We start from the raw sequence: 24,672 nt of genomic DNA, 5'->3' as shown, positions 1-24,672 counted from the left end.
CTGAAGGTTGGGATGCTGACAGGAGGGCTGGTGGTGTGGTTGCACTCACGGTGTGCGCAGTGCCGAGCTCTGCTCTGCTCTCTGCTCAGGGCTTGCTGCTAGCACCGTGTCTGCTGGTAACCTGCTGAGCTGGAAAATACGCTGTGGCCTGCAGGAAGGGTGTGTGGGCACCTGTGTGTGTGTGTGTTCCCATCCAACAGCAGGGCTTAGAGCTTTCCACACTCACAGCCTCACACGGGGGCTGTTTTATAGCTGTGTTTTACTGCTGTGCTCCTGAGCTGGGCTTTTTCAGTGAGTAACTACACGTGGACTCTCCACCTTATGGCCAGTCAAAATGGTTCAAGCCCAGCTGAGGGAGAATCTGCTGCACCAAACGAGGAGTGCTGACTGAGCAGGCGGCTCTTGGACAATCCAGTGTCAGTGCACGGAGGGACAAGGTCTGCTGAAATATGGTGTTTCCATATTACCGTCGTTAGACCTTGGGTCCTAAATTAATAGCCCTGCCTGCTGCAGTGTTGGAAAAAGGGCTGCTATTATAGTAAAGAGCGTAATTAAAAGGTGCTTTTGGAAAAACAGGAACATCCACTCCTCTGTGCCGGCTTCCTGGGCAGCTTCTGGCTGCTGTTGGCAATGAGCTGTCATCGTTTGAACCTCGGCAATGGGGCATGAGAACTGCTGGGTCAGGTGGTGGTGTGTGCTGGTCAGCCGTGCGTGGCTTAGAGTGATGGAGCCATATCTCACTAAGGTTGGAAAAGACCACCAAGATCATCGAGTCCAACCGTCCATCTAACCAGCAATAGCGCCTGCAAACCACATCCCTCAGTGCCACATCTCCGCGTCCGGGGAGCACCTCCAGGGATGGTGACCCCAGAGCTCCCTTGGGCAGCTGTGCCAGTGCCCGACCATTCCTTCTGCGAAGTATTTCCCATCATCCAGCCTGACCCTGCCGTGGTGCAGCACGAGGCCTTTCCTTCTTGTTGTGTCACTGTTAATCTCACTATAACCTCCTTACAGGGCCTTGCCGGCAGTGATGAGCTCTGCCCCCAACCTCTGCTCCAGGCTCCCCGGGAGCCCCGACGCGGCAGGGCGGGACGCGGAGAGCAGCCCCGGGCGGGCGGCGGGGGAGGCGGGGCGGGCGGCCCGTCGGGGCGGACCTGGGGCGGGCAGAGGCGGCTCCCCGTTCCCCGGCCCCGCCTCGGCGGCGGCGGCGCTCGGGCTCGGGGCGGCGGAGCGCGGCCGGCGGCGGAGCGCTGCCGCGGGGCATGGCCCTGGCGCCGGCCGGGCCCCCGCCGGGGGGAACCTCGGCGGGGGAGATGGAGCGCTACTACTGCCTGCTGCGGACCGCCGCGCTGCTGGAGGCCGCCGCCGCCGGTGAGTGTCGGGATGCGGGGACGGGTTGCGGGGTTCGGTTCCCCGAAGGGCTGCGGGTGCCGGAGGGCGGCGGGGCGCTGCCCGCTGCTGTTCCGCGGGGTCTCGGCTCCGGGAGCCGCGTGGGCTCCGTGGGGGCTCAGGGCTGTCCCCGCCGCTCGCTCCTCTGCCGCCGGTCCGCGGTCTATTTGTGGAGCTGCGCTCACGTTCTTAATAGAGATCGTTTAAACGCGGCTGGGACTATTCCGGGCGGGCGCCGAGCGGAGCCCACAGGTGGTAACTTGGTTCGTACGGAAAGTGCGAGTTCAGCCGCGGGATGCAGACGGAGCGCGGCGGGAGCTGAAATCCGCCTCCGGTGGGTTCTGTACAGGCTGTTACCGAGGGCGCTGGGCGTTTTGGTTCCGATGGGCCACGTTAGAGGTGCGGAGTGGCCTCGTTCCATTTGAGGACGGGCTGTGTCACACTGTGCTGCTGTATCTCCTTTTTGTTATCGGAATGCGTTGCTCTGAACTAACCTGAAGTGAGGAGGTGGGCTTTGATAAGCAGAAAGGTGTCAGGGTTGCCCCCCTCTCCGGTTTCCCACAGCTGTAATGGAGGAAGGCTATGAAGCCACAGGACGATGATGCGCCCTTTCTGAGCTTCCGAAGTTGCAAAGCAGCAGTGTGTGCAGAGCACGTGCAGCTGGTGTCAGCCTCGTGCCTCACCCCTGGGCCTTCAGCACTGCCAGACCCCCCAGGTCAGAGGGTGCAGGATGTGCTGGGTTGTAGGGCAGCACAGTCTAATAGCAGGGCACAGCCTGACCCGCTGCCCTGGGCAGTAAGCTGCTCTTGGGCCTCAACAATGAGTCCTTTGACGGACAATGATCTGCTCATACACTGCAGCACTGACTTCTTTTCTTGTCATTCTGTTTATCTGCAGGGAGAAGGGATGTTTGCAGGGAGGTCTTTAATAACTGGGGAAGGTGGTGGCATTCTGGGTGACTGCATTGCCGCTGGAGGACACACACCTTGCTAGAGGGGGTGAAGGTGCTCGTTACTCCTCATTAGTTCACAGCTGGCAGCACGCTTGGAGCAGGCACAGGAAAGACACACTGACCCAAAAAGGCTCACAGCTGCGTTCCGGTTCCCTTGACTTCTTTGCAAAGAGCAGCACAGGAGGAATTGATCAGGAGGGAATGCTGCAGGTGTGGACTAAGCAAAGCATCCCCTGCTCCTGGGAGTGGCTCTCAAGGGATGCTCTCCTCATTGCACCCTCTGCTCCCATCACGCTGCCCTGTGCCACTCTGCATTTGTCTGCACCTGTGAATGTGATGGAGGCCTTCCCAATGGGACCGGCGGACGTGGGATGCGCTTCCTCTCCATCAGTCACGTTTGCTACAACCGCAGTTTAACCGCTCGTCATTCATGCACAGTGACAGTAGCGAAGTGACAGCAGGGCTGTGTGGGAGGGGAGGAGCTGAGGTGTGAAACGGTGGGGGGAAGAAGAGCCTCCCAATATGCTGCACTTGCCGGGGAGTCGTGGGGCTGTCCCTGGGGATGGGGTCACACAGGAGCACGGGGCTGTTCCTGCGCTGCCGACCCCTTCCTGCTGCAGGAGGAATCCTTGATGGTTTTGGTCAGTGGGGGAAGAACAGAACTGAGCATTTTCGATTGAGGGCAATTGTTTTTAGCTTCCCAAAACTGCAGCGGAGTTCCCAGGTTGTGCTGTTGTGGGAACCTGGCTGTACAATTTGGTTTCCTTGCTCTGCGGGCTGTGAAAGTGAATATGTTGTTCTGGTGGCTTCCCTGCACTTAATTCCGGGTTTCTAAGCGGGTGTTCTCAGGCTGCTATTACATGTGTGATGAGTTACTTTGTTGGTGCACAAAGCTGGAATCTGGCTTGGAAAAAGCAACACTTGTGTGGCACTGAATGCCGATATGCAGTTACTGATGCACATACTGGCTTCTATTTGGCTCTGCATTGACCTGCTTGGGAAGTCCTCTGTGCTGAAAGTGATCCAGGTTGGAGGCTGATGGCACAGCTGGCAGGTGAGAGTAGAGCTGCTGTGTGCAGCACCTGGTGCTGAGGCTGCACAAGGGTGGAGTGATGGAAGCAGGGAGCAGGAGAGAAGCAAGCTGGAGTACACCGGAGCTCATAAGGATTATAAAGTTGAGGAGCTAAATTTTCTCAACTCCCACACAGAGTTTGAATCCACCAGGGTGGGTGTCGAGAAACTTTTATTACATTTCTTGCAATAGATGCAAATTCGTGTATGGTTGAGCTGCCTTCTGTTCCTCCCCGTTTTTGCTTAGTTAGGGGTGATGTGAGGAGGCAAGCTGCTTGGCTGGATGTGAGCAGACCTGAGCAGCCACTGCTCCATTCCCCCATGTTAGGAGATGAGCTGCAGTGATAACAGGAGATACCGTGTAAGCCTGGCTGTAGTTTGGGTTACTTTTGGCTGCCCTTTCGTGAGCAGAGCTGCTGCAGTTTGCCTGCTGTTTGCTTCTGGCTGGAGGAGATCAACCCCCCTCTGCGCCCAAGGTGGAACTGCTCAGTGATGGCAACGTAGCCTTTTCTTCTCCATTTCCACTCCTGTCATCGCTGTTTATGAATCTAAAGCCTTTCAAAGATGCTTCGCTCTTTTCCTGCTGTTTGGTGTCTCTGATGTTGGTAGCTGCTCCCAGCTGTGGGGTCTGTGCCTGAGCTGCAGCATCCTCTGCAGTGGAGCCCTGGGAGGTTGTAGAGGAGAAGCACAGGCACTGGGTCAGGAAGGACCATCTGGTGCCATATCCTGCCTCCTACGTTCTGCCTGAGTGGGTGCCTGGGGAAAAGCAAAAGAACGAGCTTGCAGTCGGAGCCTTCCCTTAAAATCTGCCTGCTCTGACAGAGGATAATTTAAGGTGTCCTTGAGCCAGGTGTGGTCAAGGGGCATCCAGCACAGCGATGCATTAACCCTCCTGAGGCTTTCTAACACTTGTTGGATCCCTGGGTGGTTTCAAGGTGCGCGTTCCAGATGGTTTTGCCTCTTTCCCCCTGTGCAGTTGCAGGGCATGTGTGGCTGCGGCTCTTTGCACTGTCACTCACCTGGCACAGGGAGTGATGGCGTGGTTTGGGACTGCAAGCTGCTGGATGTGCCTGGCCTTACTGTGCTGCTGTACTTACATGGCTTGAGGAGGATCAGAGCCACGTGGCTGCTGTTAGGAACTGCCAAGCATTATGTGTAGATCACTTGCAAACATGACAGCAGCAGGATTTACTCCCAGCTACTGAAGAATTTTGTCTCAGAACCAGGAAGGGGCCTCGAGACCTCAGCTGTCAGTCCTCTGCCCAGACCAGGTCCTGCAAATAAGCTTTTTGTAAACACAATGGGCCTTATGTTCTGAGCAGTACAACGTCCTGTTCTCTGCTATATGTTCCTTAACGAAGACATTGTGCTGAACAGCACGAGCAGAACCAGCAGCCGCACATTGCTGGCCCACAGCCAGCCTGCTGCGTGCATCCATGCCTGCTCTGCTGCACTCAGCCTGGGACAGGTACAGGCATCAGGTTGGATCCAGTAGGTTTTAGGGTCCTTCCCCAGGTGTAAGCTTCCAGAGTTGAGTGCCATGAGTGTTGGGCTGCAGGCTCACTCCTGCCAAGTGCTTCAGCTATGATATGGGGTATGGCTATCTGGACTGAGTCAGGGCGAATGGCAGACTGCTGTGTTGGTCCTCCTGCCTGGCAGTAGGGCTACGTTTCCATTCTTTGCCTCAATTAATATTTAATATTGCAACGTGCAACAACTTTGACTGGAGGAGCGGAGACAGTTTTCACTGCATTGCATTGGGCTGAGAGATGGACTTCTGCTCCCGGGGGGTTTCTATTCCAGCTCCTGTGCACAACAGATAAGACAGGGCTGATGAATCCTCATGCCCCGGCCCAGCTGATGCTCCAGCAGCAGTCTGGCAGCTCCCAGCAATGCTGGCAGTGGACGTGAATTGCCGTGTCAGCCTGGAGAAGTCAAAAGAAGTTTTGACGCTGTCTAAACACGGCACCTTCCTGTGGCTGTCACTGCTCTGTGTGGGTCTGCGCTACACTTGGGGCTGCAGTGGGATGTATGGGGACAGATACCAGCTGGTGACCATGGTTAACCCAGAAAGCCACTGTGGGATATGGAAATAGGTTACAAATACACTCATTTGTGGGCTCCCCTGACACCAAATAAACCTTTTTGCTTTGGGTGTAGACGTCCAAATGGACAAAAAACAGAGCAACAAGCAGGTCGTGGTGAAGCTCAACGTGATCCTTTACGCTTGTCATTTAATTTGGTTCAGTTTTGTTTCCTTGGCTACACAGCAACGCTGACAGGAAGAGCTATTATTCTTCATTCACAACAAAGCCATCTCCAAGCGTATTTCATAGTTGCAAACAATATTTGGCCAGTGTTGTAAAATGTAAGACACTGTTACATGGGCTTGGCAGACACGTTACACAGCTGCTGCCTGCAGATGCTGTGGACCTGCGAAGTTTAGAATAGAAAACAATAGTTAGCAGAGAGCAAAGCACTTCGGAGTTTTAATTGAGTCTCTTGGCTGCTGTGTTCTGGGAGTGAATTTGGACCCAGTTGATTTCTGTCCTCTTTCTGAATGCCTTTGCAGTTGCTGCACTGCTATGGCAATGTGTTGTTTAGGTGCTGTTTGCTTTCAGTAAGACCCTAAAAGCTGAGGTCACGCTGGATATCATTGGTGCCCCACTGCCTTTCACTGCTTTTGTCCCAGAGGTGAATAGCATCCAATCGATGTGTCATAGGCACAGCAATGTGCAGAGCCCTTGGTTCTGCTCCAGCCTTTCTCCAGGAAAATGCATGTGATGACAGATGCAGACTGAGCACCAGGGATGAGTTGGCTGAGGAAGATCTCTAAGAGAATGCCACCAGCCCTCAGTGCTCTGACCTCACCAAGGTCAGCTGCTGCTTCTCTGGGCTGCTCCTGCCTGCTGGGATGGTGAGGGTTTGCAGGGGAGGTGCTCCCCCAGCCTTCACTAGTTCTCCCTTGAAGGAGTTAAATTTTGTGTGCTCAATTTGAGACCACTTGGAAGGACCAGATTTTTCCTTTTGTGCTGAACGATCCCTTCCAAAAACCCTGATCCATTGAAAAGCAAGAATTCATCTGTGTGCTCAAATCAAGAATGAAGCTTTCCGTGGACCTGGGAGCCAGGCGCTCATTGGAAACCACAGCTCCCAAAGCCTGGAGGGAGCTCCATCCAGTGCAGTCCCACAATATGCTGCGAACTTGGCTACGTGGCCCAGAGGATGCTTGGCACCAGCGTTCCAAGTTGAATGTTAGGAAGAATTCAAACAAAAGCTGTGTTTATTGTAAGCTTGCAAGTGTGTTTGGCTTTAGTGTTATGCGCATGAGTCACACATGGGCATTGTGGTATTGCCCAGTGTCCCAGTGGCTGCATCTTGAGGGAAGCAAACACCAGGTGTGGGTCGTGCCATGAGCTTCACCTGAACTGGAAATATAGTCTTTGCTGTTGAACAGCCCCACGGCTTCCAGAAGCAGCCAAGATAAACATGCACTTGGCCTTGGGGCTTTCACTGTTTTCCAAGGCCCGTGTGTTTGTTACTGTGTATTCCATGTGTTGGAGCTCATTAACTTATTCATGTGATTCTTATCGGTATGAAAATATTGACACAAACAGGTACAGAAGAAAGTTATCACCACTGCTTTCCCCCCCGAGTCAGGTGAAGCAGTCAACTGAATGAGCAAGAAATACTTGAAGTGTCTTTGCAAAGCAAACTTCTTCCTTACCAAAGCTTACTCTAAGGCCTGTTGAAGTCAAGAATGAGTGCCTAAGCAACAAAGAAACTTATTTTGTCTGCATGCGTATGTAACAGGAGGGAGCAGGTGGGTGATGTGGAGGGCCAAAGGCAGAGAGTGCTTGGTACCCCATGGGGCAGCCATGCTGCAGCTCAGGGCAGCCAATGCAGCGCTTGAGAAATCCTTAGGTAAAGCCAAAGTGACCAGAAAGCTTTTGGGAACAAGTGAAATAGGATAAATATTGATTATGGTGAAGCGTGCTGAAGTATTGGCTGGCGTGATTTAGGATGGCCAACAGAATGCTCCTTGGGACCGGCTCCCTAAAACAATTAATGTTTGAAATGTAATTATCGGAAAGCAAAAGGTCCTTAATGTGTATAGATGTTTCAAAACGTTTCCTTGTGGGAACAAAGCTGTTTAATTTTCAGCTCTCGTTCCATTTATAGATAATCCAGAATAATGCCCGTGTGTTCGGTGGGTCTGGTTTCTGTTTGCTTTTCCCAGTGAAAGGTAAAATTCTGCATATTGTTCCCATGTGCTTCACTGCCACTGAAATGGTCACACCGTGCTAAATGTGGCATTAAAACAGCCTCTCCCATTATGTGATTAAAAAGAATTCTAATAGTGAACATAAGAACAACGGCCTTTGCGATGCGGGTGGCTCCGTGCCAGCTGGAAACAGCCCAGTTGCTTCCAGAAGCTTATTTGCTCCAAGTTAAGAAGTGTAACAGTATGAAAAGCCCAGCTTTGTCTGCAGAGGTCCTGGCTGCTGTTGTATATCCTGTGTTGTGGCTGGAAAGCACCGGAATACAGGTGGGTACAATTGGTAACAGCAAAGAGTGAAAGTTCAGTGAGGAATTCTCTGTTGAGGGAAGGATTCTCAGCATCCCAAGGACTTCTCCCCAGGCACATTTGATAGAATACAGATAGAATGCAGAGTTATGGCGTTCACCCTGTTAGAGTCACTAGAAAACCATAAACCCCTTGTTAGAGACTTCCATCCCTAATCTGGGGAAGCTGCGTTTGGTGTGTGTCCCGCTTTTGGGTTAAACGTGTTGATAAATCTGTTTGCTTTTGATTTATTTTTCCCCCCCTCTCTTTTTGACTGCTGCGTTTGGTTCCTTCTCAGAAACGACAGCACCCATCTGTGCTAAGGACATCAGTGATGAGTTGATGAAGCAGTTTGCTTTTCTTTCTGGTAAGTAGCAGGAGCCTTTCACGTTCTCTCTTTGTGTTGTAATTAAATACTCCAGATGAACTGCTTGGCAAAGTGATACTCCATACGGGATGTTATCTGTCAGGCAGCCTTCATTGCCACGAGGAATGCTGTTAATAAAATATTGAGGTGGCTCAAAAGAGGATATTAGATTTCTGTCTCCGTACGATACTTGCTCCTTCAAAATGCTCAAAGCTTTGCACATATTCTGTTTTGAAGCTCAAGAACAGTGTGCGTGGATTTGCCTGGCATTTCTGACTTCTATCTCGTGTAAAGTGTGCTCAGTAAATAAAGGAGATAGCTGGCACCAGGTAGTTTTGCTTCCACCACCTGTATGTGCGTGTTGTACTTGAAATCAGTGCCAGAACCTGACCTACTTTGGCTGTTCTGGTGATGTAAATACCCTCTGTAATAACACAGGCTATGGGCTGGTGGGGTGTTTTTTTGACCTGGATTGTGCACCTTGGTTTTGCTGCTGGCTCTCCCAGAAAACACCCACAGAAACACTCCTGTCTTCCTTCCAGGTGGCCGAGGGAAGGACAAGGCTTGGATCATCACCTTGCCCGACAACTCTCGCTTCAACGATGTGCCTGAGGATGTTGTAACTAAAGTCTTAACGTACCTAACATCAGTCCCGAGGTATGTGGCCGCCTTCTGTCTCTGCTGTGATGGGCAGTGTCAGTCTGACCTGGGCCAGGTGCAGTATCCACAGCTTAATGCTGTGTGTGGGCACGAGGGGTGTCTTCAGCTCCTAGGGCAGGGGAGAAGACAAGCAATTAATTGAAAGCTCTTGCGGTGTCCAGGTGTGGTATTTAATGTGCCAGTAACTGCAGATAAAAAGTGGACATCGTCCTTGTTACCTGCCAGCCTGCGTGTATCATCAGTTCGGTTTATTAAGTTTCTAATTAGCAACAAGCTTTCCTTTAAGCTTTGACGTGTGTCACTGCTTAAATATGCCATTCCTCTCCAGTGTAATGCTGTGATGTGTACAAATAGAGAGTCGTTACTGGAAAAGAGAAATGTAACCAGAGGAAGAGAATAATGACAGGAACAAACCCATTTGGGGTCCCCATTACACCCCATCACTCAGCAGCGTGCCACAGCTCCATTATATTCCTGTATCCCAGGGTTAAAGAGCCAGCAATCTGTCCCGACCACATGCAGGGCTCTGTGCTCAGATTAATGGCTCTCCCACTTGCTGCTGAGGCTGACTCAGTTACCCGGAATGCTTCATTTCCTTGAATAATGCCTGTTTTGGCAAATTTCTTCCTTCAGGGAGAGCAGGTTGATAGCAGCTAGGTGGGAGCTTTCCATCAGCAGCTGCCTCAGGAGAAGCACTGTCTGTTTTGCCACCTCTGAAGGAATAAAAAGGGCCTCTGGTTTCTCTGTCCTCTTTCTTGATGTGCTGTGAAGCTGTGTTGCTCCTGAGTCAGGCTTGCACAGGGGTCTCTCCCTCCTGTCCTGCTGGGCAGGTTGCCCCCAGCTGCGTGTGTGCTTCTCTGCCTGGATCTTTCAGGGCTTTTTATTTCATGTGACTTGAAACACCCTGGCGTTAGCATGATTAGCAGTCTTGCTATCCCTGTAATAGGTCAAACTCAATCAAGAAACTAATGAGAGCTGAGAGCTTGCCGGTGATTCAACTGTGCTCGGTGTGTTATTTGTAAAACCACTTTAATCATGCTTCTCTAGTCCTGCTTCAGTGCCTGGCTGTTCTAACAACACCGGAGTCTGAGCTGTACAGAATGAGCTATAGATACACAGACACTTCCCTACCACGTACCTATGGGTGGGTATGGGTTTATCAGAGCCATGTGCACTGTGCCTTTTCCATTGCCATCAGCAGCAGTGACTATGAGGTGTCCTGCTGACACCAGTCTGAGGGGACCACATGGGATAGCAGGTCTGTAGCATTCTGGGGAGCTGAATTTCATGGCGTGCTTCTCCTGGGAAGCTGTTATTCACTCAGCAAGGTGAGGGTGTTAGTGACAGAGCCAGGAGGAAGCTGAGTGTTGTATTCAGTTCCTTTGATTCCTGTGACCACACTGCAGGACGTGGTTGTATGGAAGAGCTGTAGAGAAAAAACAATAGAGAAGATGATACAGAATAGTGATACAGAAGGGTAAATGGTGTGTTCCTTGCAAGGGAATGTAAGGGAAAAAGTGACAGGAAGCCTCTATCCAGTTATCCATCTCCATCGCGTGCTGCTGGATACAAATAAAGCTGCCTCTTGCAAGCATTTGTGAGAGTGCATTGATTTATTTTTCTTGTCGCTCTGAAAGGTACATCATGGGACTGGAAATCTGATCAACCCACGAGGCCTGGGTTGCAAATAGCCATAGGCTTGCTCTTTTTGCCCTAAATTAAATCAGAGATTTCCCTTAGTGGATTTCAGGGCTTTTGTACAGCTCAGAACTTGCTTCTTTGTGTATGTAAAGGAAGTGATAAAAGTATGTGCAGAGAAAGAATGTAACCTTGTCCGGACTGAATGGTGTTTGGGGCATGCTTTGATGGACTGACACTGTGTTACGGTCTGGCTGCCTTTTCAGAATTGCTTGGGTTTGGGGTTTGTTGGTGTTATTTTCGAAGGGGTTTTATTAGGGTGACAGCAGTGCTGTGTAAATGCTGCCTTTCAATACCAAGAGCTGGGAAATGCTGTCTTGTTGGGCAGAGACCTGCCTTTTAAAGTCATAGGCTGGAAAATCAAGCAGTTCTATCCTCATTATCAGCGTGAGCATCAGACAAAAGGATCGCTTTGTCCCTCTCCCACCTAGTGCTGTTACTAAGCTCCTGCTGGGGGTTTCCTGACATAAACGTGCAAAGTCTTCTCCACGTTGCCAAAACTAATTTGTCTAAAAAGGGCTTTTGGCTGAAAGGTTGAGCCCGGTTCCAGATGACAGTGAGTAAGCTTACCTCGCACTTTGTTGCATGCCAAGGTTTTGTGTGTGACCCATGTGTGAAGCACAGTATTTCTTTTCCTCTGCTCTTTTCTGGTATGCCTTGATGGCAATGCATAAAGTGCATAAAGGCACGGAACCCTTACACTTTGAACTTGACCTAACATGTCCATCGCGTGTGTTTGTAGGGGTGGTGTCCCCTTACCCACGTGCAAACACAACTCCAGTTTGCAGTTGGAGGTACCCTTGGCGTGTCAGTTGGTGAAGCTGCGACCAGATATCCTGACAAGGCCGTGTCTGTTACAGTCACAGTTCACCTCTGCACTTGGTGTCACTGCAGCACAGGGATCCCCAGAGCTCCCCGCTTCCTCAGGGGATTCCAAACCAGCGTAAAGGATTTGGATGCACAAATCACATTGCAGGGTGACCCCCTGAGGTCCTTTCCATCCCAAGTCATTCTGTGATTGTCTCACACCTGTGGAAATGACAGAATGTTTTCTGTGTCCTTGGGGTTGTTTTGGGGGGGACTGGGAGCAAAGCCACGTTCCCTCAGGATGTTAATCATTCATGTCATTTTGAATCCCACAGTCAACATGAGTCGGATACCAAATTTATCCTAATCCTGGACAGGAGATTGGACACGTGGACATCAGTCAAAATGACTCTCCAAAAAATCGCAGTAAGTCCTCTTTAATGGTGATTTCTTTTGAGGTACGAAGCCGCTGTGCCCATTTTGTGCCACTATCAGAAAGCAGGAGCAGTGATGCCCGTGCTTTCTCTCTCTGTAGCATTTTGCTTTATGGCCCTGTGATTAATTCAGTCGTGGCTCTGTGCCTCATTTGAATGCGTAAATGAGCTGTTTGAGCATTAAACCAATTCATTTGCTTGTTTTTTGTCCTTTCCTTTAGTGGTCCAAATGGGTTTTCTGCCACGTTCTGTGATTTTGTTGGGTAGGGAATTTGGCTTCACATATATTCTTTCTAGACACGGCTTGTTAGTGAGAGTGTATTCTTCCTGATTTTCAGTGGCTGAAAAGGGTTGGACTCTTAAAACAGGCCACACAGCCATTTGTCTGTGGGCTTGGGTGGGAAAAGCTGTTTGAAACGTGCCCCCCTGCATTCACTTTTTGCTCTGCCTGCTCTGAACGTAACTCAAAGCAAGGTGTTTTCTGCAGCTCACCAGCACATTGAGCCATGGGGAACCAGGTCAGGCTGGACTTGGCCTTACTGGCCAATCTGGGAATCCCAAGAGAAAAGGCAGCGTCTGAATAATAGAAAATAGTCCCTTAAAGTGATGATCAGAATTCAGTTCTGCTGCTGGTGTTTGAACCAGTGGGGGAGTACCGGGAGCTTCCTTTAAGGGTGATGTTGATGCTTTGCATAGTTTGGAAGTTTTAAAGCACGAAAAATCCTGTCTGTCCTAATTTGTAGCTTCAACAGCAGTGCCATTCATCTCCTGTTTCATCAGGAAATAGAATCACTGCGTGACCTCTGAGCACACACCCTGTTAGTGTACCTGTGTCCACCTATTGCAGCAGCTTTGCCTGGGCTGGATCAGGGCTGTGCATGCAAATACTGCAGCACAGCTGTGTGCAGAGGGCAGCGAGAGGCAGGAATGTCTGTTCAATGCTAAGAGTTGGGAAGCTTGCCTTAAAAACCAGAGGGCCCAGCCCTGGAAGGCTGTCTTTGTGACCAGGAAGGGTTTGGCTGGACTTGCCTTTGTGCTAATAACACAAAAGGTTACATCCTGATTTACCTTCTAGTCAATGAGTGCTGCGTTTCTGATCCTTGCCTAATTCTGGAAGTGCAAAGAAGCTGCATTTGAAATACAGTGCCCTATTTTTTTTCAGCATAAGGACATGCAGCTCTGCAGTCATGCATCTGATCCAGGATTTTTTTCTATATCAGAACACAGATTGTTGTTTAACTCCTTTGTGCGTGCCGTTCTGTGCTGACTGCACGGGCTCACGCTTGTGCCATTGCTTTAACGACCCTGCCGGCAGGCTCAAGCTGTAGGTTTTTGCTACGGACCGCATTCCTTCGCACTCGAAATCCTAATCGACTTCAGAGCGCAGCGGGGAGGGGAGAAAGGGAAAAAAAAGCAGAACGGTGAAAGCCGTGCTGCAATCGCTCGGGCTCAGTGGTGGCGGAAGGCGGCCGGCCCCGTTCCGAGGCTGATTTTTGGCATTCCACCTTAAATCGAAGCCGGCGCGCTCGGGAAGCAGGGAGCGAACGGGCCGCCGCGTCCCTCTGCGGAACCGCCGCAGCGCTGCGGGGCCATGGCCGAGGCGAGCCCCGCACGGGGCGTCAGGAGGCCGCGGAGGAATGCGGTAAGGAGCTGCGTACCCGCGGAACCGGCCCGGCTCCGAGGAGCGGGGCAGCCCCTCCGCATCGCGGGGAAAGGGGCGACGGGGGCGGCTCGGCCGTCTTGGAGGAGCGCCGCGACCTTCGAGCGGCTCCGCAGTGCTGAGAGTGCGGGAGGGCGGCGGGGGGAACCCGGCACCCAGCGGGCCTGGGCGGGACCTGCTGCTCGGCGGCGGTGCTCGCCGCATCTCCGGGGGTTGGCCGTGAAGGCTGCGCAGCGCTCCGGAGCCGCGTTTTAACTGTCGGGGATGAGGATGGAGTTGGCCCTGTTTGGCGTTTTGCTGTATGGCTTTTACCGTAAGGGCCGGAATAAAGCAAACTTCAGCATCTGCTTAAAGACCGTTAGATTCATTTGCCGTCGCTCTGAAACAAAGTCACTGGCAGGTGCGACTTTTGCTTCAGGTCTATTGATCTCCAGCCTCACGGATGGCCCAGTGAACTGCAGGGAAGGATGTCCTCGGAAAGCCCAGTCTTAACGTTATGTAAAAGCACATTAAATATATTAAGACAAGCTATTCAGTAGGGAGTTGATAACTGCAATGCTTTCGGTGCGTGTCCTTTCTTGTGCTGTATTAACCTAGCTCACCTATAGACTAGAACAGCACTGTCGTAGTTGAGCATGTGTGTAAGCAGTTGCTGATCTGGGGCCTTAAGGCATACATGTCTGTGTGCTCAGGGTGGGGAATTTGCTGACCATGCTCTTTAGCATGGAACGCAGGTGAGGTGCTGCTGGGTACCTGAGGAAGTGGAACAGCTCCAGTAGCTTCCTGTCCTTCCAGCACTGCAGAGGAATACTGACAGGCAAAGAGTTTAAGAGGATCCTTTTAGGTGGTTTGTTTTTTTCCCCGTGCTTGAAATACACAATGTATTTCAGATATATATACATATGTATACAATGTATATACGATGTATATACAACGTATACCCAGAAATGCTGACCTTGCTTTTATGTGTATCGAATCACCTCAAAAAATCCACTCGCACTTTCTAAGCTAAAGGGAAGTCGAGTAACCCATCCTAGAAGTGCAGCTACCTCTGGCTGAAGTGCATCAAGTGTCAAAAGAAACACGGATGTGTAAGTAAATGCACGGGGCATGAAGTGGTATCGAATCAGCATTTACTCAGTAGCAGACATGTCAGGTTATGGTCTCATGTGTTTTGTAGCACCTGCTGGTGTCCTGCAGTCATGGAACCACAGGTCTCCCAAGACACCTACGCTCTCAAAGAGGTGCTTCACACCTCAGGGCCAGGCAGTGCAAGGAGCAGGGGCACTTATAGCAGCACTGCTGGGCCAGGCAGGCAGCTGGTGTTGGGAGATGAGAGAGGCAGCCAGCTTCTCTGGGTAGTGCCGAGCTTGCCAGATACTTTCCAGTGAAATATTCATGCTGGAACTATTAGGTTCATTCAGAACGTTTACAAGGCTCTGCCACTTCTGGTGATGCTTCCCTCAGTGAAGGCTTTCTGCATCCCGGGCAGGGATTTTTCTCAGCCTCAAAGTGAGGAACCGCTCCAGGTCCTTGGAAGCATCCAGTACCTTGAGGACGACTTTCTCTCTGCTGATATGGGTAGCTCAAGCTCCTGAACTCTGAGTTGAGCAGTGTCAGAGGTGGACTTCAGACAGAGCTGTGTCCTGCAGCAGGGCTGGAGGGCCGGTCTGTGGTGTTGCAGCAGAGCTGATCTTGCTTTTAGAGGCAGCAAAACAGGCAGAGAAGCAGGATGCTGAACCGGCATCTCCTGCAGCCTCTTAACCTCCCCAGGTTGGTGTGTGCACAGCACCCAGGGCCGGGGCCAGCATGAGCCTCTTTGGTGTTGTATGGTTTGCTCTTGAATCTAATGCCAACTCTTTGCCTTGGCACAGCTGATGTTGATTTCCAAAGGATATGAATTTGGCGCTTCATTCACATTCATTTCTATATATGTATTTTTTGCTCTTACCTAAAATAGCTGCAGATCAATATATTGAATCTGTGTGGCTTATTCAATCCTACCAGTCACTGCCCATGTCTAAGCAGAGTTGTGGGCAATAGAAACCACAACTTGACCTTTTCTACAAAAGAAAACAGCCATTGAGTAACGGTGCAGCTCATGGATATCAGATCTTAACTGTAAACAGAGGCTTTTTCAGACAGCACTAATGCATGTTTATGGGAGCAGTCCTTGTCTTGAAGGCACCGTGTAAAATATCCAGATATATTCAGTACTCTTACTCTTGGTGTATGTTGTGCTATCACATCTGGCATGGTGGGGCTTTGGGAAGGAGAGCATGTTGTTCAACGGGGTCTTGCTGTTGGAGAGAGCAGGAGATGGGGAGTTACCTGTGTGGTCTTGCTCTTGGCATACATACACTGTGCTTATGCAGTGGGAAGGCTTACCCAGCGCTCTTGAATGGGTTTAGATGCTTGTCTATTGAAGGAAAAGTTATTTTCATGTGAATTTAGCATGTGGAATTAGAACTCCGCTACCATTTAGTGTTCCTTGGGTTACCTTTGCACCTGGGAGAGCCACAAAGCCTCCATATATACAGCTCTGACAGCGTTAGGGTTCTGAAGTTCAAATGAGGAAGATAGGGAGGAATGTAACCCGGCCTGGTTTGGATCTCAGATGAAATGATACATCTTCATTAACTCCATTGTTTGCATCATGGGCTTATCCATAATTTAGCGACAAGGCTTAAAAATTCTTTTTCATCCTTTCCACAGATCTGTCTAAAATTGCACCTGCCAAAAGCATGTGCTTGAAAAAACACCACCAGTAGCACAGACAGGACATTCTGAAGTAGTACCACACATTAAACTGCATCAGCAGGTGACGAGTTACACGTGCATTAGGAAATGCATAATCCAGCCTGTGATGGAGAAGGCTCTTGGGGGCAATCAGAAGATCCTCGGGTTTAATGCTGTCTCATCTTTTCAAGGTGTTTGGGAGCAGCTGGACCTGTCACATGCCCAGGTTGAAAGCTATCTCTGTTTTCTCGCAGGCGTCATTCCCAGGGAACCTGCACTTGGTGATGGTTCTTCGTCCCACTGGCTTTTTCCAGCGCACCTTCACTGACATTGGATTTCGATTTAGTCAGGAGGATTTTCTGCTCAAGTTACCGGTATGAGAGTGCAAAGCATTGTGCCTTGTGTGTGCTTGCTTGCTGCCTGTGAACCTCGGGATGGGGAGGATGTGAAGGCACTGACATGAGGAGTAACTGGGGCGTTTCTGCCATTAGTGCCCTATTTCTACAAAATCTCTCCTGTTGCAGATTTCTGCTTGCCTGTGCATGGTTTGTTTCCTACGGAATAGGTGGCTTTATCAGCCCATCCTCCCCCCTCCAGAAGGCTGTATGCATGCGTGGAGGATAAAACCACGCTCAGGAATTTTTTTAGTGTCTGAAATGCCAGGAGGCTTTGAAGAGCAAGACACACAGAAACCCATCTGAAAAAGCCTGTGTATTTAGGTGAAGTTGGCCAGTGCTTCATGCCATGTTCCAGTATTTATGTATTTCCAGGTTACTTGTCATCTCTTGCCAAAACCTGTATTACTTCTGCTTTCAGCTCTGATGTGTAGGCGGCAACACACGGCGGTACCTCGCTGTTCTTTGTATTTAAGGAAGAAAGCACCTGGAAGATCAGGGATTCCTTAGGAAAGTGGTCAGATCTATAAAAGCTGTGTTAAGCCATAAGCATAAGAAAAAAGCAACACATAGAGAAAACTCAATTTTTATGTAGATAAGAGTTCTGGGCTTGATCGGGGTGTGATTTAGGTGGGAGTGATCAACCAGCTGATGGTGTTGCCTTTTTTGCAGGTTGTTATGCTGAGCTCGGTTAGCGACCTGCTGACGTACATTGATGAGCAGCAGCTAACCCCAGAGTTTGGAGGCACCTTGGAGTACTGCCACAGCGAGTGGGTCATCTTCAGGACTGTGCGTACCGGGGCTCAGCACTGGGTGTGGGGAATCTACTGGGAAAGGTCTGATCTGCTCAAACATTTCCTGTAAGGCAGAAAGCAGTACATAGCTGAGGGTAACTTTTGGAGCAACTACCTTTCCTTGATAAGGTTTGCATAGAAATCAAGTGGAGTTAGGCCCCAAATGGATTTATAATGGCAGGTTAAGTTCCCAGCCACCTTTCCAACAAATCAGTCACAGAATCACCAAGGTTGGAAAAGACCTACAAGATCATCCAGTCCAACCATCCACCCGTCACCAATAGCTCTCGCTAAACCATGTCCCTCAACACAACATCCAAATGTTCCTTGAACATCTGCAGGATCGGTGACTCCACCACCTCCCTGGGCAGCCCATTTCAGTGCCTGACCACTCTTACAGAGAAGCAGGATTTCCTAATGTCCTAATGTGCCCCCTGGCACAGCTTGAAGCCATTCACTCCAGTCCTATCACCTGTTACGTGAGAGAAGTGGCCAACCCCCAGCTCACTGCAACCTCCCTTCAGGTAGTTATAGAGAGCAAAACACTAATGAAAGTGTCTGAGACAGATCATTGTGCCCCCAGTTCTGCACCATTGTCCAGACAGGCAGAGTGGAAATAAAAGCCCAAGACATCATTGCTGGAGTGCTTCAAGCTATTGCTTCTGCCAGTTTCTGCCCATTTGCATGGATGCGTTGCCACCTTTGTGCCTGTTAAAATTTTTTGGCTCTTAGTTTTGTTCTTTTGCACAATGTGTTACAGTGACAGTGACGTAGCTCTCACACTTGGAGACAAAAATGACAAAGTAAATGACAAAAATGTTTGGGTAATTTAAGAAAAAGATGAGCTTCCAGAACATATCTGCATGTGTTAGATAAGTGTCCATGTTAAAAGCCTCTCTTAAAATTCCCTTGTAAGGTGCTCTTCAAACACTTCCTGAGGTTTCCTTGTAAAATATACAGCTTAAAGAAAATACAAATGCAGTCAGTTGCATTAAAATGTATTACCCTGATCCCAAAAGCAGAGCCAGAGCACGAGAACAGGCAGCAGAAAACAAAACACAAGGTGTCTGTGTCCAGTACAGCTTCAAGACCTTGTTATGGATTCAAGCTGTGCTAAAAGCCAGCTGGCCATGCCTTGGTGGCCATTGTAGCACTCAACAGCAATACTATACTAGTGGACCTACCAGCCATCTCTCTAAGAGTCGGATCCTGCATTCTCTTGCAGATCTCAGCCTTGGCTTTTAGTACGCTCTTAAGCGATGTTCTGAATCCCAATCTGATCACAATTATTGTCTCCCACCAGGCAATAGAGAGTTTTGCACTAACCGTGAAGGAAATTGCACAGATGTTACAGTCTTTTGGCACCGAGCTGGCAGAGACTGAGCTACCAGAGGACATGTATTCCATTGAGCGTATCCTGGCCCTGCGCACTGAGAAGTACTTCCAGCTCAAGGTATGGTTCATCATGAGCACAGCAAGACGAGTCTTCTGGGGTTTGGCTGTCTGTTAGCTTGATACCCACTCCCCTATCCTATCCCTCCCATGCATGTGTATGTGTTGTCAGACAAGATAAAACACAGCATGACAATGTCTATATGTTAAACTGACGTTTGCTATGCATTCCACTAAATTACCATGCTGGCATCCAGGAAGCTGTCTCAGCATTGGCTCCTTACTGGATACAGAAGTTGGTGGCTGAAACGTGCTGCTCCTCTGGGCTTTCCTCATCCTTCTGGCACAAAGGAGGCTGGTGGGGTTCCCTCTGCTTTACCCTCAGAAAGTTGCACACAAGGATTGTCAGTGAGTCTGGGGAGATGGTCTGTGTTCTCCTCAGCTCCTTCCTCCTCCATGCAGAGCTGCACACTTTACTGAGTGCAGCTGCCCCAGGGGTCTGAAGGAAGCTGTGTTTGCTTGAGAGCATTCAAGGTGAAGATTTCTTGTGAGTGTATAGTTTGGAGCATGCCTGACTTGATCCCTCTGGGCCTTCGTTTTTCATACAAGACGACTTTTTTCTTTAATATTTTAATATTTCTTTTCAGCCATTGTGATCGATGGATATTTTTGCTGGATTTAGTGGAAGCTGCGGAGCAGACAGCTGCTGCTGTCACACTGTTGTCTTTGCAGCTTTGAAAGATGCTCCTGCGTCTTCCTGGGGACAGCATAGGCACATCCCCAAGCCTTCAGTTCATAATGATTCCCATGCTAATAGCAGTGCTGTGCTGTTGAAGAATGAGGTCTTTTGCTTTATTTATTTATGCAAATCAAAGAAGAGTATCTCTTCTTATTTATAATCTTTTGTTGTCCTTGTGACAGTGATTTCTTAGTTAGAAATACCCAAAGTGATATCTGAAGGATGCTGCATCTAGTCATGTATGAATAGACATGTGCACGCATACATCAAGTGCAATTATAGCTAATGCAAGTCCTTTATTTCTTCTTTGCTAACGGACAGAGCTGTAGCACAATAGCAGCTGCATGTGTTGATCTATGTCTGAATTAGACTTTGTGCTTCAGATGATGTCCAAAACGTAGGGAGAAAATATGGGTTACCCAACTTAGCCCTGCCTATAAACAAGTCAGCAGTACATACTTTTCTCTGGGGTGAAATAAAGCACGTTATCTGTTTCCATTTGCATATAAAGCGCAGCGACGCTTAGTAGAAGCCATCTGTTGCTTTTAATGCCTCATCTATTAATTTAAAATATCAAAAACATTCTTGGGCTTCTGACTGAAATCGCTTCCATTGGCTTTTTTTTCATGCTTTGTTTTGTTCCTTCTAATACCACGAAAGATGAAAGCTGATGAGGAACTGTGTGCAGGTTGTGAGATGTGGGGCCCCTGTGTGTCCCTTGACAACCAAAAGATAGGTGCAGCTGATTCCTGCGTCCAGATAATGAGTTGATCGGGGTAATGTATGTAGCTGTGGTACCGAACAAAAGCAAGATGCAAGCCTGATGAAAAACTGACAGCAGTTTAATTAAACGGAGCAACTGAGAAATTAACCTATTTGATATCCCGAATGGGACAAAATGAAGTTAGCACCTGTTAGACAGCTCAGCTACATTGTCTGACATATAATGAAAGGCTTTGCGTCGAAAGGAGAATTTAGAGTGCAGCGCAACATCTCATCATGGGAAAGCACATCCCTAAACAGCAGAGATACTTGAATGAAAGCATGGACTCATAGATAAATATCTAATACAATTCCTCCTGCTCACAACCCCGTGGTAGTGCTGTGCATCTTGAATGGCCTCGTTTTCATGCATGCCTGTTCCCACCCAGCATGGTGACCAGTCTGTAGTTCAGCCTCTCCCACATCCAAGGGTTAAGGGAGATAAATGTTGCTGGGGGTCCTTTGCTGTGATGGATACCGGTGCTCTACTTCATGACAGGGAAGAGAGCAATGCAAAATGACTTACCTCCCACAGAGTAGCCTGAATCAGGAATGTTTTGCATTGTGCAGGAGGATATTACAGCAGTCACGAAAGAGGGAAAGTTGCTTTTAAGCAATTTAGAAGAGCCTGATGTGGGTGAGTGCAGCCAGGACCAGCACCGCGAGAGGCCTGGAGACTGGGAGACTGTGAACAGGTGAGTGCAGCATGTTGCTGTTTGCCTCATCTTTGAGTGGAAACACTTGGACTATTTCAGTATGGTTGTATCTATCAAAAACTTACAGACAGAAATACCAGCTTTGCTCCAGACCTGTTGATTTTCCTGGCTGATTTCTATCAATTCTGGCCTACTCTGATATTTTTTCCAGACACATTGGTGGGGCAATGGAACAGATTCAGCCCTATGCAGGGCTCTCGGGAGGCGTTCAGTGCATGGCTGGATGTCTGGGCAACCTGGTGGTAGGCAACCCTGCACATAGCAGGGGGGTTGAAACTAGATGATCATCACGGTCCCTTTCAACCCAGGCCATTCTATGATTCTAGGATTCTGTTCTGGTAAAACGGTGATGACAACAACCTCTTCACCCAGGTACTGTCATCTGCAGGGGTGATTTCATGAAAAGCCTCTGAAATACAAACAGCAATTCATTGCTCCGGAGAGTTGAACTGGGGTGCTGAGTAGACCGTCTTTCTAGAGCTTATCCATCTGTTTGTCCATCTGTTCTAATCCCACCTTCTCTCTGTACTCGAGGCTACTCGGGCAGCTGCGGGAGATGGAGACGGCTTTTGATGGCTTCTGGGAGAAACATCAGCTGAAAATGGAGCAGTATTTACAACTGTGGAAGTTTGAGCAAAGTTTTCAAGAGGTATTAAAAGAGACACTATTTCTGCGTGCAGAAGGAAGATTGGGGGAGAGGGGGAGGAAAGAGAGAGATTTTAATGCTTTCTATTTTGAGAGTGTTTAATTTATGCTGCTGCTCCTTAACTCTGGCTAGCAGGGCTAGCTCGCTTGGGAAGACTGCAGTTCTTCCTCATTCAGAGCTAATTTGGGTATCACTGCCCTACAGCCACATAGATTTACCTGAGAGTAGCACCTTTGAACGTGGAAATTAGCTCTTGGAAACTGATTTTATTACTGGATTTAACAGTCGCCTAAAGTGTGATTAATTTTGGACCGAGAACGATTTTCTGTCTGTGCTTTGCATCATTTTGCAGCAGTCTTTTTATCTGTGTGGTCACGTCTAGGTCAAGAATGCCATTGAATTTTTAATGGGTCAGCAAGCAGAAGTGCCTGACACTGGAGACGGTGTTTCCCAAGTGAAACAGAGGCTGAAGGACTTGAGTCATTTTGATGGTATGGCTCAGGTGAGTACATCTGTCCCAGACAGGGGCACTGATGATACAAAAGAGGCGCGCTCCGTTCTTGCGGTGGGTGTTTTCTAAAATGGCCTGTTCTGGTGCAGTTTGTTGGGAAGTAGATGGAGGGAAAGATTGATTTCCCATCTCTGCGCTCTTTGCAGCGACGCTGTGATCGCACTGAAAACCAGGAACAGGATATTTAATTATCGTAGTTAAAATAAATTGCTGAGCCACCATGAGAATCCAGTGCAGATAAATGTCTGAACATAGGGGAAGTGTGGGAGTTAATGAGCTGGAAGAAGAATTATTTATATGTTAAGTGCTTTTAGCGGTGCTAATAGACAGAGACTTGTTACCAGGCACATGGAGAGGCAAAAAAGTTGCTATCTTTAAGCGTCTGTGATTTCAATGTAACATATGGAGGAGGAAGGCTTAAGGGATGCAGCAGTAAGGAGAGTGAAGTGAGATGATTCACAGGAGCCTCACTGAGGATATGACTTCTGCAAAGGGCAGCGCTTAACTAGTGGGCCATAGAGAAGTCCTTAGGGATTTGGACACAGCCCCTAGAGGTTTATTTAAGATTGAGAGCCCTAGTGTGAAGGCCTAAGGCTTTTTTTTTGCCATTTGAAAGATACTTTATTGAGAGAGACAGGGAGAACAAATAGCCAGGCATACCGGGCAGCAGAAAGCCAGTCCTTGGGAAGATGCAACCACTGCACTCACCAGGAGCTGCAGACAAGCTGGCATGTTCTTTGCATCAAGATCTAGCAGAAAGAGCCTGCAAGAGTAAGCATGCAATCTTTTCTCTTCCTTTCACTAAAGGATCTGATAGGGAAGGCTCAGGTGGTGATACTACACGGACACCAGCTAGCAGCAAATCATCACTATGCCCTCAACTTAATCTGCCAGCAATGCAACGAGCTGCGGCACCACTCTGATGTCCTGTCTGACGAAATCAAAAGGAAGCAGATGAGGCTGCAGAAGACCTTGGATCTTCATACTCGCCTTCAGCAGGTAGAGCTCGGAGATACGGTGCCCCTGATGCAGATGGTTGGCCTCTCCACTAGCTGTGGTAGCATCTACAATTCACAGCTTTGCTTCGGTGATTTGTGTTAGGCAGGTGTTCCTTCAGAGCCCGGAGAGTGCTTTGCCTCACTTAGTTGGTTAAGTTAGCAAACAGGTGTGTGCTGGTGCTGTGAATAGTCAGTAGAAAAAGGCAGGCGTTTCTAGAGAGCAATTCAGAGCACCAGAGAGTAGCTTCTGTTGCTCATACTTTCATGGTTCATCCAGCTGTGAATTGACTTCTGAAGTTTCCATACCCAGTACAATAGAGGTGATGCTTTCAAATAAACCCTGTGTTTTTTAATTAGCAATTTATTAAGAATGAACAGAAGCGACTTCAAAATAAGATGACAGATTGGTAGATAGGCACAGCTGCTCTGTGTTAATGTGGAAGTGGAGTCATGTGGCTCCACTGCTCTTTGATATCTTAATCAGCATCCAAAATACATTTGGAGAAATTCATGCTAATTAGGCCAGAAGGCACACAACTATAGAGTGTGCTTGAGGCTGCTGAGAAAAGCAATGAAGTCTAACCCTGTTCCATTTCACTGTTTAGGATAATTAGGAAACTTTCCCTTCCCCCCTGCATTCTTCACTACAACATTGCATTAATCTGTGGGGATTTGTCAGCAGCATCTCTGCTGTGGGGCAGAGTCCTCTCCTGGGCTCCTTGTACTCCTGGTGGTGCTAGTGGTTAAAATGCAGTAGCTCCTTGGGTTTTCAGGAGTACCGATTAGCTCCATGTTGCAAATAAGGAGCTGGTAAATAATACCTGTCATGGATGCCTTGATTTTATTAAGGGTTCTTACTCTGTGCTTCCCCCAGGCCCTGCAGTGCTGTGATGAGGGTGCCTACCTGCTTGCCAACCAGCAGATGGACAAGTGCCAGTCCAAAGAAGGTGCTCAGAAAGCTCTCCAGGACATAGAAAGATTTCTTGAAAGCTCCTCGCCCTACTTAAACTATGATCCCCAATCCCTACACTATGATTTTGAGTCAGTCTTAACAGCTGAATTGAAGGTGAGCAAATACCCCCAACTCCTCGTTACCCAAGTAAAAATCAAAATCTGACTGCACTGCAGCGTTATTTGGTTCCAAGTGCAAAATATCAGTAGTTATTTGATCACAGAGATCTTTTTCATTCTACAGTGCCAGATACAATCAGTGCAGGTGAAGCTTGAGAACGTTCGAAGCATGTTTGAGAACCGTCAGTCTTGCTTCAAGAAGCTGTTGGATAAGCATGTGCGTCCTGTCCAGTTAGTGGCCCCTCGGCCAGAAAACCCACCACGATCCAAGTCACCCTTATTTTCTCCTAAACATGGTAAAGTA

The 24,672-nt window shown here is 49.0% G+C and overlaps 1 protein-coding gene across 2 annotated transcripts in view; it reads left to right on the top strand.

The window, feature by feature from the left end:
• The first annotated feature begins 1,222 nt into the window (after positions 1-1,222).
• The window catches only part of MCF2 (MCF.2 cell line derived transforming sequence), a 43,568-nt gene continuing 20,118 nt past the window's right edge, over positions 1,223-24,672 (top strand). The window contains exons 1-13 of one of the 2 annotated variants that reach the window (XM_072334141.1): positions 1,223-1,371; positions 8,278-8,346; positions 8,889-9,003; positions 11,847-11,937; positions 16,599-16,718; positions 17,412-17,528; positions 18,837-18,986; positions 20,997-21,121; positions 21,677-21,791; positions 22,171-22,290; positions 23,107-23,298; positions 24,172-24,363; positions 24,493-24,664. In XM_072334141.1, the coding sequence (XP_072190242.1) occupies positions 1,263-1,371; positions 8,278-8,346; positions 8,889-9,003; positions 11,847-11,937; positions 16,599-16,718; positions 17,412-17,528; positions 18,837-18,986; positions 20,997-21,121; positions 21,677-21,791; positions 22,171-22,290; positions 23,107-23,298; positions 24,172-24,363; positions 24,493-24,664 (1,687 nt within the window). In that variant the 5' untranslated portion in view covers positions 1,223-1,262. Of the gene's footprint in view, positions 1,372-8,277; positions 8,347-8,888; positions 9,004-11,846; positions 11,938-13,403; positions 13,588-16,598; positions 16,719-17,411; positions 17,529-18,836; positions 18,987-20,996; positions 21,122-21,676; positions 21,792-22,170; positions 22,291-23,106; positions 23,299-24,171; positions 24,364-24,492; positions 24,665-24,672 lie in introns of those variants that run through there. The other variant, XM_072334142.1, reaches the window with a different exon arrangement.

The sequence above is a fragment of the Excalfactoria chinensis genome, chromosome 4 (assembly GCF_039878825.1).
Source record: "Excalfactoria chinensis isolate bCotChi1 chromosome 4, bCotChi1.hap2, whole genome shotgun sequence".
Classification (NCBI taxonomy): Eukaryota; Metazoa; Chordata; class Aves; order Galliformes; family Phasianidae; genus Excalfactoria; species Excalfactoria chinensis.
Note: the sequence above shows the minus strand (reverse complement) of the source record. Positions and strands in the feature narration are given on the sequence as shown.